Genomic DNA, 20,812 nt, shown 5'->3' with positions numbered 1-20,812 from the left:
GGCAAGAACAACTGTAGCAGACTAACAGGGTGTTTGCATGTGACATCACAATGTGTACTTCTGTCCTTCTTGTATAAAAAGGTACATTCAGTCCCATATAACTGGGCAAAATGATAACTGGCCAATGGATACTGCCTGGCCATTTTGATTCTGCCTTTGCAGACACCAAAAGATCTGCTTGGAGATACAAGACGTAATGTCCCATAGCCTTTTTGTGAAAAAATTGATATGCAACATAAACATATTAGCATTCCATATACAATTAAGCATAATATTTCAGCCTAGTATCAAGTAGGCAATTAGAATCGGAAACTTTCAGAAAAGGTACTAGATTAACCATCAGCATGCATAAAAAACTCCTTCTAATTGGTCCCTTCCTTCGTCAGTTCGGGACGTTCATTTTCTCCCTTCCACAGTGTGTAGCGCAGTCCCCTTTCAAACCGCATGAGGGCGCTGTCGTCTGTCGTGTACTCGGCTGCAGTGCCATACCCTGTCACATAAACAGCTCTGGGCTTCTTCTACGGAAAAAAATAACATGGTGTGTTTCATAGCGAAATTGATGACAAATTCCACCATTGTAATGAAAAAAAAAACATTGATAGATGAAAAAAATATACTTTGTCATGCAACTCACCTCTCGGCCTTTCAAGTAGACTGAAATCTCATCAAACTGAAAAAAACAATAAATAATTGTATAGGTGTGATAAAATATCTATTATTGGCAACAATCATCTTTGTTTATTCAAGAAGCCTTGGGGCTTTAGCCCATACCTTATGAAATATGCTACGCCTCACATGCATGTACATTGACGGCCATAGTGCTCTGTTAAAAAATGCAGAATATACCATCACGTGTATGTCTGTATAGATCTGGTCATGAAGGCAAAGAAGTTATAACGTTAACCATTCTGGCTTTCGTCTTTGTTGCTGTATGAGTTGTGTAATTTAATGTTGTTATGAACTCAATCATAGTGCACTGCACAAAAATTAACAACAACCAGCATACATAATTGGTAACGTTTCTGGAATTCAAAGCAAGCTAAAGGCAAGTCCTCAAAAGTACTATCCCGGTTACCAAACCTATTATAGCTTTACGAGTCCTACATCTATTTGCAGAGTGGATTTAGGACTCGGTTTGGTAACCAGGATACGAGTACAAAAATACACCGGAAGGAAAGATCGTGTGACGAAGCGGCAGAGTGCTCGACTCGGAACCAAGAGGTCCCGGGTTAGAGTCCTGACATGCCACCCGATCTTGTGCCCTTGGGAAAGGCACTTCACACGATTTTCCTCACTTCACTGACAGGTGGAAATGAGTATTGTCCTGTCCTGTATTTGTACTCTGTGTTGGTGGCGGCATAAAATAAGTTGATATAATAACTTGAGTGTGCTGTCGCAATGTTTGGTCTTGAAATGTTGGAATATAACAACACTCTATTTTAGACTGTACTTTATATTCTAATGAAAGATCTGTCCTTTTTAATTATATCAAAGAGAAGTTCCCATACTTTGAACACCTAAGCGCAAATGATAAATTTATATTTTTGATGCGTCTAGACAAACCCTGTATCATAAACATGATCTGCTCCCACATTTTCCACTGTACAAAAAAGCGAGAAGAAGTTGACCTCTCTATATTAGATCAGTGACTAGAACACTTTGTATTAGCCTAGTATAGTACCCTTGTATGTTCCTTACATATGTATGTCTAAGTCAAGTAGTGCATCTTTTGTCTATATACGTTTGTTATGTGTCTGTTATATCTTGACTTGTACCTAGCCCGTCGTGGCATGAATGTACAATAAAGGTATTTCATTTTCATTTTCATTATAAAAAAAGACCGTACCGATGCGTGCCACTGTGAGGACGGGGTCCGGCCGTCCACGACAACAGTCGGCGCCTCGAAGACCTTGTCGTACAACTCCGGCGTGAACCCGGAATCACCCGAGAACCCGAGGATCAGTTCGTCCTTGTAGTAAAGCAAAAATCCTGGAAGATAATAATAATTATAGTGCTGAATGGTTTCCTAATGCATGGTTTACAATCACATGACATAACACATAACATATTTGCTCCACACACACTTGTGGAACTGTCTCAAGGGTCTGTGCGGCTTCCATTCTTTAAGCCTTGGTCACAACCGCCGTACGTGCTTCTGCGTGCTGTCTACATCGTGTGCCCCGTACGTACCGTACGGAGGAAGCACGTGTGAGTGCGGCCTCCTTACGGTCAAGTTGCAATCGCACAGAGATCGTACGTTGTAAGCACGTACAACTCACTTACCACTTGCGCAACGAACAATGCACGCAACCGCTCACGGCCAGACGTGGCGTGCAGACCACACTCTTACACTTTGTGCAACCGTGCGAGTGACGTGCGAGTGACGTGCGTCGACGCCAGTCCTTCCCCACGTTTTCAGAAAAAAAAACGTGCAGACGTAGCCTCCCAAAAAGCGTACGGACAAAAAGCACGTACGGCGGGTTGTGACCAAGGCTTTATTTAAAACGTCATGCCCAAAGGCTCATTGCGTGTATAGTGTTTAAGAAAGTAAGGTAAAGCAATAGGAGACATACAACTACGGTTTGGTCAATTATACTATTATACTCCTACTATACTACATTATAGGGTTTGAATACTTGTATAGTGTCACACGATAACGAGTAAAATTCTTAACTAGGAATAAAAGATTTTAGATTTTTAGGACATGTGAGTCTCGGCTTCCTTCCCCCACAGAGACTTATAATTGACTCCTTGTCAGATTCTGAGACCTTTGGCTTGTCATTCCGCCTGTCAATCTTCCTCCTTCCACCCACGTGCTCTCAATCTTCTCTGTCCAGACAGACGGATACACAAACAAACCCACAGATCATACACTCCAACCAATACTTCTGGGTACTGTAAATTTGCTCAGTTGCGGTGTTTAAACTGCAGGAGCGTTTTTTTGCCGGTGCAAAAATTTGCTCCAAGGGCGCGTTTTGGTACTGCAGCCGACCTTCCGAAGCAAAAAAAGCGCCCTTGAAGCAAATTGTGCACCAGCAAAAAACGCCTTTGCAGTTCCAACGCAAGCAGCTAGAGACACCAAATTTACGTCACTTCTTTCCTACTTTAACAGCTTTCTACCACATAAAAATAATGACTGTAGCATGTTTAGAACAGGAGATACAAAGCCCAGAAGGTCGGCTGCAGTACCAAAAAGCGCCGCTAGGGGGCACCAAAAGTCAAATCAAGTGGCCCGCGTACTTTTTCAAAAGAGTAATGTCTCATGAGTATTTGTACCAAGTTTGGTGCTTGTATCACAATTTGAAAGATTCCTCCAAAATTTGATGTTATCTGCTCCACTAATAACACGACTTTCCCCACTTAACTCATGGATCAAGTGGAAATGAGTATTGCCTGTCCTGTATTTGTTTCCATGTGCGGGACACAACACCGGCACAAACTGCCTACCTATCCCACGTGTATTGCACTGTTGCAATTTCAACAAGAATTATGAGATTTCATACCTCCATGAAATATATGATTTTTTCTAAATGTTTTTACACAGTACACTACACTACAGTACAGAACAAAATAACACAGGTTTTTGTTTTCAAACACACAGCTTTTCTGCTAATACAGTAGCACCTTTGGCCTGAAATACTAAATAGGTCAGGCTGTAATACATGTAGATCTGGTCAACTCAGGGGTCCAGAGGGAGAACCTCATTAATCAAACCGCGCTGCCTGCATATCTGTTTTCCCTGCCTTGCAAAAGATACAAAGACCGGAAGTTCTGCTGCAGCACCAAAGTCAGCCACCAGGAGGCCCATATTTGACCTTGACCTTCGGCTTCCTAAGATCTACCAGCATACCAAATATCATCACAATCCATAAAGGCGTTCTGAAGTTATGCTGACTACAAATGTGCGGAAACACATAGACACACACACACACACACACACACACACACACACACACACACACACAGAGAAACACGCCAAAACAATACCTCCATTTTTCATGGAGGTAATAAATCAAATCATAAAGTCTTCCATACCGTAGCATGGTATGTCGTGCTGGCTCTTAACTGCCTGGAGTTTGAAATTCTTGACGTCATCAAGATACACGGGGTCACCCTCGGGGTCACAGATCAGCCAATCAGCTACGTCATCCTATAAACATTGGTGGGGGGATACAATAATACTAATATGAAGATATCAGAATACAGTCGACATTGAAAATTTGGAGGTACGTGTTTTACCTTTCAAAACACAGTCACTGATTGGTGAATGTTCTACTAACTGCTAATCTTACGTGACTGATGAACCTCTTAAACGAAGATATCAGCAATTTGATAGTTGTAAATATGTCCAGGAATGTATACAAATAATTTGTGCAGCGCTCTTGTTGTTTGTCTTCAGCAAAATTTTTTGCACTTTCATCAAGAGTAAGAAGTCATTACCTTGGAAGGCTTTCAGAACCAAGGACAGCAATAAAGGGCTGATTTGAACGCCCAAGAAATCAATAATAAGATATTATCACTAATGAATAGTGATATAACTCAAGTACAAAAATCACATGCTTTCTTTAGCGTTCCAGCATTGTTACGAAGTACTGAAAATGTGCCAGGAGTAGAAGGCGTTCAGCACCAAGGACAGTGTCTTCCTCAGCTATATGACCCAAATGCTGTGGACGGGGGGGGCGATATCGACTTCAGACAACCTTTGACCCTTTGCTGACGTCACACGTGGGAAAAATCACGTGTCCACAGCATTTGGATCAGATAGCTGAGGAAGACTGAGTGATTCAGTCGAAAATTTCTGGTGAGTCAAATTTTGAGTTGGAGAACAGTTTAAGTTTTTCATAATGTAATTTACCAACTCAGATGAACTTTCATGCTGATACCGTCGGTTTGGTAGGTGTGGACTTACAGGTTTCATCTGATACGCCATCTCGCTCAAACGATGGACTTTGAGCGGTTCCAGAACCTTCGGTCCACAGAGGAGCTTGACTCTCGGCTTGCCGGCCAGCACACGCCGCTGGGCGGTTCCTCCCAGCACCAGGGGCAGCTCTCCCGCGTGGTCACTGTGGTTGTGCGTCACGAACATCGCGTCTGGGAACTTCTCGGGAGCTGTGGAGAAAGAAGATAATTGCTTTATTATCATTAAAAGGGGGATATAAAGACCTGTTGTGTCTAAGTGATTTAGACATCTTTTTTAGTGACTGTTCTTTGTGATTGGTTCGTGTATTTTGGGGATATGGCTGTAAAAGTTGTTAAAAGTAGCTGTGTATGCATATTTACTTCTACCTGTACTTGCTTTCACGATTTGAATAAACAGTGTTTAAAAAAAAGCGATATACGAAACTGCCTGTGTCGGAGAGAATTTGTAAATATTGCCCCTCAAATGCAGTGGAAGACGAAATTCATTTCATCTCTAACTGTCCATTTTATGACGACATCAGAAAACAATTATTTTGCACCGTGTCCAAAATGCTCCCTTACTTCCCCACCATTCCCTACCACGAAAAAACAATTTCACTACTAAAATCAAAGAACCCACACATTATAGAAGAAGTGGGTAAATTCGTCTTCCATTGCCTAAAAAGAAGAAGTCAAACCCAGTAAAACTAGTAGTTGCCATGTATGTTGTAGAATATAGTATAATGCTAGACGTAGATATAGTCTCACATACCACTGTATTTTCTTCCTTATGTTGTTTGTAACTGCAATTAGCCCTTGGGCAAGTATTTGCAATAAACTTTCACTATTATGAAGTTGACAAGTTTGAACTGCAATTTCCAACACAATATATTGGACTTACCCGAATTTTCGACTGTACAACTCCAGTCTTTGTCAGGGAATGAGCAATCCACCGCTTCCGTGACGTTCCTTGTATAGTCGAAAATTTGGGTAAGTCCAATTTCTTGTGTTGGACAGTTCAAACTTGTTTCATGATGACTTCTACCAACACAAATGAACTTCCAAGATATGATTGGCTCATGTTGCAACTGACCTTTTTGATACTGCTACAAATGGTAGAAATGATATTGTTTCTCAGGATGTGTTAGGAAATATTGAAATAAGATGATTGGTTTATGTTACAACTGTACTTTTTTATACTACTAAAATTGGTGAAGAAAGTTCGCTCGTTTTTTCGCAACGTTCTACAAAGACGAGAAAAAGTCTGAGAAAGGCCTATTTTTACCTCTTTTAAAGTATGATGCCCCCGACACAGTGAGACGATGGACAGCAAGAAACAAGACAGTATGGAGGGCAATGACGGCCTACCATGATGTTTCGTTTATTTCGATACCCTTTAGTCCATGACGACTAGTCTTCTAGGGTTCAAAACATATAAACATATGAACATACTGACAAAAAAATAAAAGAGAATCAACATACATAATCATCACAAATTATATACAGGTTAAACAAAACTATCATGACTTGATTTAATATATATAACTTAACTCATGTACAACTGGTGGATGGCCTTTTTGAATTGATGCAGACTGGTCAGTGTTTTGATACTGGGTGGCAGGGCGTACCATAGATTAATGGGCCCGGTAGAGAAATGTTCGCTTTTTGCTGTTTGTTTTTGGTTTAAGTAGTTTGAAACTGCAAGAATTGGCAAATCTAGTTGAATACTTGTGGGTAGAATGGACGGGAACCATGGAGCTGTAGATGTTTTGGGGTGCATGACTGTTACGAAGTCTAAAAACATATTTAAACATATAAAACATGTTCTACAATGACATTTGGCAATGATGACATTTGAAAAGAAGGGCAACTAAAACATAGGTAAACATCGGAATCCGGTGATTTTATACACTCAGACTAAACCTGGAGGATTGTCCTCTTGAAGAATTAAAAAAGCCATCCTTACCTATGTAGTGCAGAAGAGACTGTGTTACTCCCAGCCCCACGTCCACCAGCAGTACAGGTCTGGAGTTGTGTAGAACCACCATAGAGGAGCTGGGTTCTCCTGTCAGAACGGCTGGTAGGAGGTCACACTGGGTAAGTTATGGATATTTGTGTACACCGAAGGAAAACATATTGTTTTGCTACGTTTCCTTTTCTTCTTTTTCTTCTTCTCCAATTAGAAAGGCCAATGATCTGAACCAGACTGTCTGTTACCATGGTAACTAGCGTAGGGTTGTTGCAATTTCATAGCAGGAGGGATTTAGGCTCCTGCCTGACCATATGTATGAATGTGTTTGAGTAAGAATTAACAGAGCAGACCGTATGCGAAGGTAATCATTATGCATTTGCTTTGCAAAGGTTACCTTTCTAGTTCTATATTAGTACATATCTGTGTGTGTGGCGTCGAATGTCCAAGAGGCTAGGCCAGCAGACACGAAGAGATCGAGAGGCCGTGAGTTCGATTCCTTGCATTCCTGGATAGACGTTGTGTTCTTTGGAAAGGCGCTTGGAATTTTACACGACTTTCCTCACCCCCATCCAGCTAGGTGCAAAATAGGTACTTGACTTTGGTTGGTGAGGTACATTGTGAAAGGGGGTGGAAGAAGAGAGATGGGTTCCACCTTCCAATACCATGCCCTAGACACAGTGGATCATCAACTCACTGCCCCAACGGCCTCAAAGACGTATGAGACTGACTACCTACACCTGCCTGTCATATACGTGTATCTAGATCTGTATCTGCACTAAGGCCATGTTGATTTGATTATATGGATGACATCCTCCGGGAGCCCCAAAACTGATGCGCGCGTGCGAATAAAAAAAGTATTGCAAAAAAAAGTTCTTTTCATTATGAAATCTACGTGGTCATGAGGGTTGAGCAAATGGCACAGAATATGGTTTGGCGAATAATCTAGTCTTCAAGTTCATTTCTTTACAATTTTGTCTTTTTTCGTTTGATTTTGGCATTCTACGACATTGGTATAGTTTTTATTAATTTTTTTGTAACTTATGGTATATTTTTGCTCATTTTGTAGCTGTTTTGTATGATTTTTGGCAGTATGGTTGAAAACTTTTTTTTTTTGGAAACGGCCGAAAATTCATGCGCGCGCGGATGTCATCCATATAATCAAATCAACATGGCCTAATCAATATCCAGTTACACACTTCACTATATTTAAACAGAAGGTTAGAATTTATTTTGAATTTGAAAAAAAATAGAAATGGAAGCAATGTAACGTTACCTGTAGTGCCCTTGCCGGTTCCGAGACAGAGTAGTTGGATGACGTCACATCCGGGAGGAATGTCCTCTCCCTGTTTCATGTCTGTGTCTTTCCTGGTAGTATTTGGTACGGCCTATGATAAAATGTCTATATAGTAAAACCGTATGCAAAATAAAGAAATACCCGGGCTCACAACGTTGATCCTGCCGTGACGCAAACTAGGGCACATAATAATCATAATAATTATAATAATAAATGGTTTTATTGTCCAAACAGTACCCGTGCAGTCGCAGCCTTTATACGGCTGAATTGATGCAGGGTATCACATAATAATGAATACAAATCACAACAATTACAACAATCAAATAATACACATGATACACATATTTGTTCCACAATTATTTTTTGTGGAACTGTCGCAAGGGTCTGTGCGGCTGCCATTCGGCGCCACAAGGTGACCTCAATACGACTTTCCCCAACCGAAGTACCCATTCACACCTGGGTGGAGTGAGGAAAGTCATGTAAAGTGCACATCTTTCATGTTGAAGCCCCTTGGTGGAAGGCATTCAGCACCAAGGACAATTCAGCACCAAGGACAGTTAACTCACACATGTACTATACACGCTATCATTTCCTATACCATTGGTGGGGCAGGGGTGTACCAACACCTGCAGGTTGCATCCGATACGCCGTCTCACTCGATCAAACGATGGACTTTTGATAAATTCCATATGTACCTGTACGGCAAGGATGTACCTGTTGCTTCCATTTCATTTTTTTCAGCCTGGGTGCCATCTGTACAGTTTGGATACGAATGGTACCCGGGCTAGAACATTTGGTCCACAGAGGAGTTTGACGTTTGGCTTGCCGTCCAGCAGACGTGTAGATTTTGGTTTAGAACACCGTGAAGTGGAATTGCTAAGTGTATCCCAGGTAGTGCTTCTCAGTAGAAGCCCATTACATGTATGCTCGGTTTATGTTGTGTGGTCGTGTGGCGTAGCGGCAGAGTGCGCGACTCGGACCTAAGAGTCCTGGGTTCGAGTCCTGACATGCCACCGATATTGTGCCCTTGGGAAAGGCACTTTACACGACTTTCCTCAGGTGTAAATGAGTATTGTCCCGTCATGTATTTGTCCCCTGTGTTGGTGGCGGCATTAATATAAGTTGAAAAACAAAACTTGAGTGTGTCGTCACCACGTCTGGTGATAACATGTTGGAATAGAAAAAAATGTTGCCAAACTATTGTACGACAGAGTACGTACACGTACTTTGTCGGTGGGTGTCAGCGGCGGTTTGGCGCTCGGGTTGAGGAGCTGGGCGAGAGACGGGAGGTCCAGTTCCACGTGCAGAACAGACAGGCTTCCCCGCTCCTCCACACCACGCTGCCGGGCAGGCACTACTACAAAATGTCTTGTCTGTGAGAAAAAGTACAAACATATCTTATATTTAATTATTTATTTTCATTTAGCACATAATGAAAAATTATACAAAGTTATACAAAATAATACAAAGAAATAAATGTGCAAGGGCAGGAAGAAAAGCCGCAGTGGCTTATTTCAAGTCCTCCCCTTCATGTTTTTACAATTTCTACAGTTTGTTGAATCAAATACAAATAACAATGAAGAAGTAATAAAAAGATAGTAAACAAGTACAATGAAAAATGAATCAAATTAACAAAATAATTAAGTTAAGCATAAGTAGTGAAACAATACGGTGAGCCAAACTAGATAAGTAGGATTGGCTACAAGAAGATGAAAATATAACACATCATTAAATTAGTCAATACATATATCAAACAATATAATGAGAAACAATATATTGACACTAACAATGGCAATGATGTTTATTTGCACATTCATGCCCATGAGGGTTAAGCGCGATACATGCAGTTTCAAATACGTCGTATAGACGCTAAAATTCTACAAAGGTGCTACACTACATCTATTGCATACAGATGGATGAACCTATAAGGCTATAGTTATATTGATATATTTAACGTTGTTTCTTCCCTCTTCGTAAAACTAGCTTGGGTACCATCCGGATTTTCACTACGCAACGCTCGATTTTTTTATGAAAATCCGTTGCGTAGCGAAAATCCGGATGGTACCCAGGCTACGTAAAACAGGTAGAAAAGCATGTGGAATTTCAGAGAGTAGATTAATATAGGAATAGAGATTTATGTTGCTAAACATATAAATTGTAGCACTTCGTAGGTTACAGTTTATGTTTTTGTTGATTGACAAAGTTGGCTGTTGGCTACATAACTTACCAAGTCCAACCAGAGGTTTGGTCTTCGGCTTGATACAGGGGATTCCACTTATTTGTATTTCTCATAATTGTATATTTCGGGTAATTGTATATAATTCTAAAACACCAAACCATTTACCATTCACACCATTGTAAAAACAATGCATAATTGTATAGCGCATTATCGTATATTCCGGCGTATCGTATAGAATTTGGTCCGACTAGATCGTATAATGACCCAGATCTACACATTAAATGTTAGCAAAGATGGCATAAATGGACAGTTAAGTGCCTGTATAAAGACACTGGACCACCAAAAAAATAAAAAAATGAGTGTTTAGGGCCACAAAGAATGACGTTTTCTTATAAAATTTAGCGCGTCTGCCGGCGCGCGAGCGGCCCCGGTGGTAGTCGGCACTACATAGAGATATGCCCCGCCCCGAACGCGGGCAGTACCGGCGGTCGGCGGTACTGCATGCAAAAGGGCTTATGAATTTTGTTCTGAAAAGTTTTGCCGAGGTCCTGCGTGTTCCCATAACGTTAGATTATTCCCTGGATGGAATTAAATCACTTTATTTCCGCTTGAGAATTTATTTTACGCATTATAAATGAACCGCCGCTGACCCGAACGCAGTGTCTGACGGGATAGCGTGACCCACGCCGCGCGGCGCCATTTTAGGTTTTCATCGGATGGCCAATGGTAAATGTCTGGCTAGTTTGATACAGTTTTTGTAACCACCCAAACGATCCACTTGGAGATTTTACATGTCTTGTGATTGTAATTGGCTTCCCACCTTGGAGTTTTCAGCAAACCGCTGGAGGGCGCTGGTGTACAGGGGCTGATCAGGGTCGCAGCCGAGGAACAGGACGGACCGCTCGTCAAACAGCTGTTCCAAGAACCTGACCTCCTCCCCGTCAGATGTGCACAGCTCTTCCATCCGCTGTTTGCCCTCCACCTGGGCAAAAAATCATCATAATCATCATCATGCCTCCGGATAATTCAGTAAGGCACGTTTGAATGAATGAATGAATGAATGAATGAATGAATGAATGAATGAATGAATGAATGAATGAATGAATGAATGAATGAATGAATGGTTTATTTGATCAACATGATCCTTAAAAATGTACATCGCAGCCAGGTAAAGTGGCTGAACTGCATACTTTTCACATCAATAGATAAGGCTATTTACAAATTGACATTTGGTACAAATATTAATATTTACATATCGTAATTATAATGTTCTAAATGCGGAGAAGTTACTGTTCGTTTAGTAGTTTTATATTAATAAAGTCACTCCTGTACCACATACTACACTTTTGTCAATGATAGAGAGGTTCTTCTTGGGTTATTTGAAGAAGACAGATCCTATGAGACTGCAGAACATGATATATAAGTTCGCACAGAACAAGGGCGTCCAGCTGAGTTTTGTAAGGATCATGGCGTCTAAACAGAAAGATACGGCATTCGCAAGAATCAACGTCCCGGTGGAACAAGCCCACTTAGTAACCAGGGACAACTTCTGGCCCCAGGGAGTCAGATGCAGGGCTTGGGTTTCAGAGACTTCTTATAAGAACAAGGACATGAAACTGGGACAGAAGACACAAAGCAACCTGGCAGACTTGGAAAGGAAAGACAAGAGTAAAGACAATGGTGAGAGGAACCAAATAACAAGTGGCAGTCCTTACACAAGGCCAGCAGACTCACAGGACGCACAGTGATTGTCACCGATACTTCAAGCACATGTACACCTAAAGAGCTGACAGTTGGTTGCTACAATGCCAGGGGAATAGTGACAGCACTGCCATTCATAAGGAAACATCTAGCTCATATAGACATCCTTGCAGTTACTGAGCATTGGTTATACGAGGAGGCACTACCTGAACTTGACCAAGTGATGATTAGCCACAGAGGGTGGGGAAGAGCAAGTAACCAGCTAAAGGGACATAACACACTGTGGAGAAGAGGGCAGGGAGGAGTTGCCCTACTGTGGAAGGAGTCAATTGACTATGCAGTGCATAAACTTGAGGATGGCAACGACAGAATTATTGGAGTGAGAGTCAGGCTCCAGAACGGCCAGAAAATCTTTGTCTTTGCAGTCTATATGCCATACAGTGGCCTGGCGGTTGAAACCTACAGGGAACATTTGGACATTATAACAGAAATATACAGAAAGTATGAAAATGAAGGAGAGGTAATACTTGTCGGAGACTTTAATGCAGACATTGGTGAGCAGAGAGGAAGAGAGAATGGAGGCCCCAGAGGCAGAGGGAAGGGGTCTAAGAGAGGAAGAGAACTTGAGAACACAATGGAAGAATTAGCTCTGTTTTCCCTCAACCTGAGCCAGCTGTGTAAAGGGCCTTTATACACGTTCCATGATGCCAGTGGGAACCATCGGTCAACAATAGACCACATACTCGTCCCATACTCCCTTATAGCAGAAACAGTCGCCTGTGAAGTGATGGAAGATTGCAGTCTCAACTTATCTGACCACAACCCTGTGGTTGCCACATTTACCAACAAGCCCAGGGAGTGGGAGGAAGCCATGCCCAAAACAAAGCCCAGGTGGCATAAAGCTGACCAAGAGGAGAAAGAGATGTATAGAAGGAGAGTGAAGGAGAGGCTGGGAACAAGTAGAGCTCCAACTATGATGTCAACAGAAGACATAGAAAATGAACTCAGGACAATCACAACAATACTGATAAGAACAGCCGAGGAAGTGATGCCTCCGAAAGAAAGAAAGAAACACCAGAAACCTTATTGGACACCAGATCTGACAGAAGTGCACCAACAAGAAGTGGAAGCATGGCTCCAGTGGAAAGAAGGCGGGAAACCGAGGGAAAAAGACAACCAGTTGTACAGGGCATATAAAGAGAGCAAAAACAGGCTCAGGACAGAACTGAGAGAAGCAAAGATACTGCATGAAGCGAAGCAGAACGAAGAACTGGCCGCATTCGCTGGAGTTGATGACAAAGAGTTCTGGAAAAGAGTGGGACAGAGAAGAGGCAGAGTAGATAAGCCACAGGCCGTAAAAGTCGGGGAACGAGTTATCACAGATCCCACTGAGGTGAGAGAAACCTGGGCAAGACATTTTGAGAAGTTAGGTAATGAACAGGAGGAAGAAGACAACATCTTTGATGGAGTGCACAAAAGAAAGATCATAGAAGAAGTGGTTAAGATGGAAGAGGAGAGCCACATGAATACAGAAGGGATACTTGAAGAACCCTTTTCACTGCAGGAAATAGCAGTTGTCTGCAAGGGTCTAAAGAATGGGAAAAGTGGTGGAATTGATGGACTAGTCTATGAACACATCAAATTTGGCGGTGAGACTCTGTGGACCCGTCTGACAAACCTGTTTAATGCAATCAGGGAGAGGGAATATATCCCAGCTGGCTTCAAGAAGGGAGTGAAGATACCCCTCCTGAAACAGGGAAAAACAAACAAGACTGATCTGGACTCTCATAGAGGCGTAACCTTGTTACCGGTTATATCAAAGGTGTGGGAGAGGACATTGTATAACAGGTGGAGCCCATGGCTGTGTGATAGGGGGTATACCTCACCAACTCCAGAGTGGGAGCCAAGCTGGATGTAGTAACATAACAACTGCGTTCATTGTAAGAGAAGTGATCAATCACTTCAAGGAGAGAGGGAGTCTGGTGTACGGATGCTTCTTGGATACTAAGAAGGCCTATGACACTGTCTGGCTGGAGGGATTACTATTTAAAATGTACGGGAGAGGGATAAATGGCAAACTATGGAGACTTCTCAAACACATGCACACAGGCTGTACGTACGCAGTCCTCTTAAACGGTGGTCTATCAAGAGAGTTCAACACAACAAGAGGAGTGAATCAAGGAGGGATTTTATCTCTGACTTGCTACTTACTAGCTACTGACGACGTGCATGAAGAACTACAAGCCCAGCCAGGTGGAGTGTGCATGGGAGGCATGTGTTGCGCTTCCCCAGCATTAGCGGACGATATCTGTCTACTAGCTAGCACAAGGATGGGCCTGCAGAGAATGATCGACACCATGACCCAGTATGGAAGAAAATGGCGCTTTGAGTTTGCCCCTGACAAGAGTAAATGTGTTGTATTTGGATCAACAAGTAGCATACAGCAGACGCCCAATGCATCCTACTGCTGGAGAATGGGCACAAGAACAATACCAGAAACAAGTGTGGTGACTCATGTCGGAGTACAACATTCAGCCAAACTTTCATCAATGGAAACCATTGAGCAAGCCTGCAGAAAGGGAAAGGGAAGGATTAGTGCAATTCTGGCAACAGGCAGTGAAGGACAGCAACCTAACCCTTAATCTCCAAAACCCTATACAACACACTAGTGATACCAAGCATGTTACACGGAAGTGAGTTTTGGAGCCCGTCAAACAGTGATCTCTTGAAACTAGAGAGAGTACATAGAAGTGGAGTTAAGCGCATGCAAGGCATGCACTTCCAGACAGAGACAACGGCGAGCCTTGGTGCCCTGGGAATGGAGAGCCTGAAATCAGTTCTGGACAGGTTCAAACTATGCCTATTTGGGAGACTTGTCTCTATGCGCAACACAATCCTGGCGAAGAAGGTCTTCTTGTTCAGGCTATACTCCTACGTCTTAGGAAGAACAAGTAGGAAGGCAAGAGGTCTAGTCAGTGAGTGCTTTGAAGTAGCAAGAGAATATGGCTTGGAAGGATGGTTAGAAGAATACTGGCTGACGAAGAATTTCCCTTCAGCAAGTGAATGGAAGCAACTGGTGAAGACAACAATACGAGCTAAAGGAAATGAGAGGTGGCAGGCCACAGTGTCCTCTGAAAGCACATGTCACAGGTTCTACAAAGTACATCCGACAAGCGAGAAACCGCATAAACTATGGGTACTAGCAAGACAACAACCAGAGCACCAAAGAGATCTAAAGAACCTAATCCTCCTTAGTACTGTCCCACCAACACAACAGAAGCCCTGCCCAACCTGTAAGTCGGACACAGAAGACCTAGTGGGCCACCTGTTCACCCGATGTACAACATTCATACACCTGAGACAAGCCCTGGCAGAAGAACTAGCGAACTATCTGGGAGTAAGGGTGATGGCAAGAGTACACGAACAGCCAGAAGAGAGGTTTACAGAAATTATGTTGGGAGCGGAAGTAACAGAAGAAGAAGTGGACGCAGAAGTGTGGTGCGCCTTCATTACAACAGCAGCCAAACTACTCCGCCCATTGGCAACTATGGCACTAAAACATGCCACATGGAAAGAAAGGTGAACAGTTGGAATGGAGAGAAGCAGAGAGAAGGCAGGGAAGAACTGGAGAGAAAACTGAGGAGAGAAGGCTGCGGAGAGAAGGCTGAGGAGAGAAGGCTGAGGAGAGAAGGCTGAGGAGAGAAGGCTGAGGAGAGAAGACTGAGGAGAGAAGGCTGAGGAGAGAGGGCTGAGGAGAGAGGGCTGAGGAGTGAAGGCTGAGGAGAGAGGGCTGAGGAGAGAGGGCTGAGGAGAGAAGGCTGAGGAGAGAGGACCAGAACTAGAAAGAGACACTAGCCAGGGAGGGGTATAACAGAGAGGACAATGTTCCCTGGGTTCTACTCTCTACCTGCAGAATGGCGTTGTAGCTGAGAAGGGATTTAGCTAGAAGAACTTGAGTCTTGAAGTGAAGGCAAAAAGGACTGAATCAGAGACTTTTGATGCCCTTTGAACATTTTATTACGGTGTAAAAGGAGGATAACAAACGAAAATACCCTATAGTGTAATTCGTGACGTAAAGTAAATATCTTTTAATTGCCGACATTATGATCGTTTGATCACCCTTGTAAATACCCTACAAGATATATTTTAACTAGCATATTTTAATTAGTATATGTGAAGTGATTTTTATGTTGTATTGGTGTGACACTGCTCTCCTATGGGAGGAAATAAAGAGAAAGAAGAAGAATGAATGAATGAATGAATGAATGAATGAATGAATGAATGGTTTATTTGATCAACATGATCCTTAAAAATGTACATCGCAGCCAGGTAAAGTGGCTGAACTGCATACTTTTCACATCAATAGATAAGGCTATTTACAAATTGACATTTGGTACAAATATTAATATTTACATATCGTAATTATAATGTTCTAAATGCGGAGAAGTTACTGTTCGTTTAGTAGTTTTATATTAATAAAGTCACTCCTGTACCACATACTACACTTTTGTCAATGATAGAGAAAGCCACTGGTACTAACTATCAAAGGGGTGCTAGTGTAACGGAAATGAAGAGAAACCTACAGTGGGGGTCGCTGGAAGACAGACGTAGAATATCCAGACTGTGCATGATGTACAAAACTGGTGGACGTACTAAAACTAATAAACTGGTGGACGTACCAACCACTAAGTATCTAATACAAGAAACAGTCATGCCTTCAAATATCAGACTTATCAACCAATAATTGAGGTATTCGAAAACTCGTATTTCCCCAGAACTATCGTAGACTAGAACTCGTTGCCACCAAGCACAGTTGGGGCATCATCACTAGAAAGCTTTAAACAACTCTTGCAATCAAATGTGCAAAGATGATGAGTGTAACAAGTCGTTCGGTGCGATATAGCTAGCTGCCGCCGCGCCGCGTGCCTGCGAAGCTGGTGTGTTACGCCGAAGGGCGGTTATACCGGTTATATCGATACAGATACAGTACTGGAGTCCAGTACCCCATGTCCCTCATGGCAGACACTAGAGCAGTCCCTGCGAGACCAGTGTCTTTCTCTAACATTGATAAACGCGTTGTATGTGGACGTCCCACTCTACATCTCCCAGTGGGAAGCCACTGGATTAGTCTACCAGGCGGAAAAGAAATAATGAAATTTAATTAGAGAGGCCGATATTTGCTTGGGAGCAAATACAGCATATTTCAGTCCATCTCCCTCCCACGCAAAAGTGGACTATTCCAAACTTATCCCAGTGTAAAACTGGCAAAGATTCTCAAATAAATGAATTATATAGTAGCTATGTAATTGAGAACAAAGATGCAAGAACAAGCACATTGAATCGCGAAAGCTTTACTGATCTTATTACAGGTATGCAAATACTAACAATGATGAGATTTGATACATCTTGAAGGTCTTAGGCACATAAAATTGAATGTGTGGGTCATTACGCACGACTTACGTGCAATGTGACCCGAGGTAACCCGCAATGGAACACGTGTTCCATGGCCAACGGCATGCAGATGGAACAGGCCATTCTTTAGATAGAACATGGAACGGGTATAGCACTTTTGGCCCTTTTTTGGCTGAAAATAGCCATCAAAGTCCCCCAAATGAGTCATTTGGAAGTGATGTATGCCAAATATGTGACTGCTATTCTGTAGACACATGTTCAAGGTACCCTTATACCGAATTTCAGATCATTTGGTTGTAAAACCAGGGCTCAGGATCCAAAAAATCCATTTTTTGGCGAAAAATGCCCCAAAAAACCTTCATAAAATTTTTCAAAGGCATGTATCAAAAAAATGAAAAAAACAACTCCTGGGGGTATTGGCCCACTCTACCTCCATGCCAAATTTCAAGTCATTTGGCTGAATGATGGCGGAGTTGAATCCCTTTGACTGTTTGGCAGGAGAAGGAGGAGGAGAAGGAGGAGAAGAAACATGAGAGAACACAATATATTTTATCCATACCATGGTATGGACTGAAATATAAATATAGCAAACAATACTTTCTTCCTACTCGCCTTAACGTAAGATTCATACCCATGGATCAACTCAATTTTTGCAAACAAGGAAATGAGTTTTCTTCATTATCAGCCTTATGATTTGAATTATTTTATAATGGATGCTTCAGTGTTTATATTTTCTTTTGATTAATGAATTAAAAAAAAGAAACTAGAGAAGTAACATTTGCAAAGCAAATGCATAATGTTAACCTTCGGACATGGTCTGCTCTGTTAATTTTTACTCGAACGCATCCACATACATGTACTGCGAGTATATGGTGACAGGGGCAGAGCAGACCATGAAATTGCAGCATTATGTAACCGAACACCAGTCACCATGGTGACAGACGTCAACAAATCATGTCATTGGCCAGGTCAGAGGTTAGCATTTGGAACAGAAGAGGAGGAAGAAACTGAGTAAAAACAAGAGTTCCACGATCTCATACCTTCGCCAAATGATGTTAACCCTTGTGGTTGACAAATTATACAATTTTAATCATTGATTTTGTAAATAAGAGCCCCATTTGCATGGATTATATCAGTTGATCATATTCTCCACCCAATGACAGCCTTATCTTAACAAAAATGCTATTATAGCACTTCCTCATAAATTATGCAAATGAGACCATGATTTGAATAAATTATATTTGTTGATGTTCACCTTCACTTAACTTCCAAATGTGGCAAGTATGAAATTCCCAGCAGTTACAACTATGAAATTATAAAAATTTTCCATTTATTATGCAAATTAGGTCCTCATTTACATAATCTATATCCTCAGATGTTTTTCTCGTTCTCACAAGTGATGTCACAAGTGGTTCATAGTTCTATTATCGAACAAAGCAGATTTATAGAATTTCCTCATTAATTATGCAAATTAGCTCCTGATTTGCATAATTGTCATCTGATCATGTCAAGCATCACTTCAACTACCTACATACCAAAAATCACGACAATCCGTCAACCGGTTCTTGAATTATCCTCCTTCGAAAAATTTTCAACAAATGCTCCTGCAGTTCCAGAACAAGCCGCTAGGGGACCCAAACTCATGTCACTTCTTCCCTATTCCAAGAGCTATATACCATCCAAAATTCGTGACCCTAGCATGTCCAGATCACGAGATATCAAAACCGGAAGTTCTGCTGCAGTACCTAGGAAAGCCGCCAGGGGGCCCAAAATCTAATCATTTCTAGGTCTCATGAAGACCTACCTACCTACCAAGTTTCATTCCAAGCCATCCACTGCTTCTCGAGTTATCTTGCTAAACTACACACAAACACACATACCCACACACAGACAAACGCTACTGAAAACATAACCTTCTTGGCGAAGGTAACAATATGTTTTCCTTCGATAAACATAAAAAAAACCAGGAAATCAAAAGAAAAATTCTGACAGCCGAACTGCCTGCCTGTGTCCTACATACCGTTGCCCTTGCGTGAAGACTCGAATCCCCGAAACACTTGACGATGACGTCATGGTGAAAATTCGGCCATGTTGAAGCCAACAAGCTCAGCTGTAGATAGAGGTGAAAAACAGAAACAACTGACTTTGATAACCTCACTGTGCAAGAATACAGAGAATTTGACATGCCAAAACATATACAAGATACAAGTCATGGATTATGTCAGTCACTAGCAACAGTGTAAAGCGTTATAAAGAATCTTACGGGAAAAATGTTTAAGCTCTGACAAAGTATATCAAAAATGCTAAAGTTGAAACTTTTGATCCAACACAATAAAGTTCTCTCATGCACCTGGAGCTTTCAACCAGTCACCGTCTTCCCCATAGTAGCCACGTGACAAGCTTCACTGGGTCAGTCTACTGAAGAAGACCAGAGGGACTGGTCGAAAGTTCTAGGTGAGAGAACTTTATTGTGTTGGGTCAAAAGTTTGAACTTTAAACATGTAACTACCAACACAGATGAACTTGATAGTATGTGAAATGCTAGTTGACCTGGTCTAGCCTGAGAGCTTCCCCCACAATGCCCTGCGGTGCCCAGACCAGCCGCTCCACCAGACAGTCCATGTTGGTGGTCAGGATGAGAGGAAACCTTCCCAGGGTCCTCAGCGCGACATGAGGCAGGGACGGCCGGTCCTCCAGTCGCTGAAGGTAGTCTTCTTCTAGTTTCTTCAGTTTTTCCGGGTTTATTTCGGACCCATCCTATCAAAGACAAAATATATAAAGCATTTCTTTGTATCTTGTGTCTACGTTTCAAAGTAAACTTTTGTTGAGCACTTCGCATGAATTTTCAAGCACAATACAGTGGTTTTGGTACACCTGTTACCACGGTCTTTCGTTTAAAGATAGCTCAAGATTCCTTGTAACTTCTAACTTTTGTAACGTCTAACTTTTGTTTCTTTTTGGACTTCCAAAAATTGTCTTCACTTATTTGCATATCAATCAATAGTTTGTGCTTATAAACCTGCTTTCCCCTCTGGTCTCTCAGTCACTGACGAAAGCTAGTGGATACTAACTGAAACGTCTGACCCTTTCCAAAATCATATCCAGTTGCTTGAGTAAGGCCACACTGATTTAATTGTATGGATGACATCCACGCGCGCATTAATTAAAAAAAAAATGATCACGTCCTCCGAGGCACTGGCATAGCTCTATGCCTGGGTAGTCCATGGTAGTTAGGCCACACCGACTTAATTTTATGGATGACATCCGCGCGCGCATTGATTTTCGCCTGTTCTCAAAAAAAAAAAAAAGATCACGTCCTCCGAGGCTCTGACCTGGCTCTAGGCCTGGGTAGTCC

At 42.0% G+C, this 20,812-nt stretch overlaps 1 protein-coding gene across 1 annotated transcript in view; it reads right to left on the bottom strand.

The window, feature by feature from the left end:
• Nucleotides 1-54: 54 nt before the first annotated feature.
• The window catches only part of LOC109477939, a 22,912-nt gene continuing 2,154 nt past the window's right edge, over nucleotides 55-20,812 (bottom strand). The window contains exons 2-12 of the mRNA XM_019779401.1: nucleotides 20,008-20,214; nucleotides 19,478-19,567; nucleotides 11,165-11,326; nucleotides 9,392-9,538; nucleotides 8,145-8,256; nucleotides 6,866-6,976; nucleotides 4,910-5,109; nucleotides 4,036-4,150; nucleotides 1,847-1,989; nucleotides 635-670; nucleotides 55-518 (exon numbers count right to left, since the gene is read on the bottom strand). Coding sequence (XP_019634960.1) covers nucleotides 363-518; nucleotides 635-670; nucleotides 1,847-1,989; nucleotides 4,036-4,150; nucleotides 4,910-5,109; nucleotides 6,866-6,976; nucleotides 8,145-8,256; nucleotides 9,392-9,538; nucleotides 11,165-11,326; nucleotides 19,478-19,567; nucleotides 20,008-20,214 — 1,479 coding nt within the window. The 3' untranslated portion in view covers nucleotides 55-362. The remainder of the gene's footprint in view (nucleotides 519-634; nucleotides 671-1,846; nucleotides 1,990-4,035; nucleotides 4,151-4,909; nucleotides 5,110-6,865; nucleotides 6,977-8,144; nucleotides 8,257-9,391; nucleotides 9,539-11,164; nucleotides 11,327-19,477; nucleotides 19,568-20,007; nucleotides 20,215-20,812) is intronic.

Source organism: Branchiostoma belcheri, unplaced genomic scaffold (genome assembly GCF_001625305.1).
Source record: "Branchiostoma belcheri isolate BF01 breed outbred unplaced genomic scaffold, Haploidv18h27 scaffold413, whole genome shotgun sequence".
Lineage (NCBI taxonomy): Eukaryota > Metazoa > Chordata > Leptocardii > Amphioxiformes > Branchiostomatidae > Branchiostoma > Branchiostoma belcheri.
The sequence above is the reverse complement of the archived record's forward strand: the minus strand, read 5'-3'. Positions and strand labels throughout refer to the sequence as shown.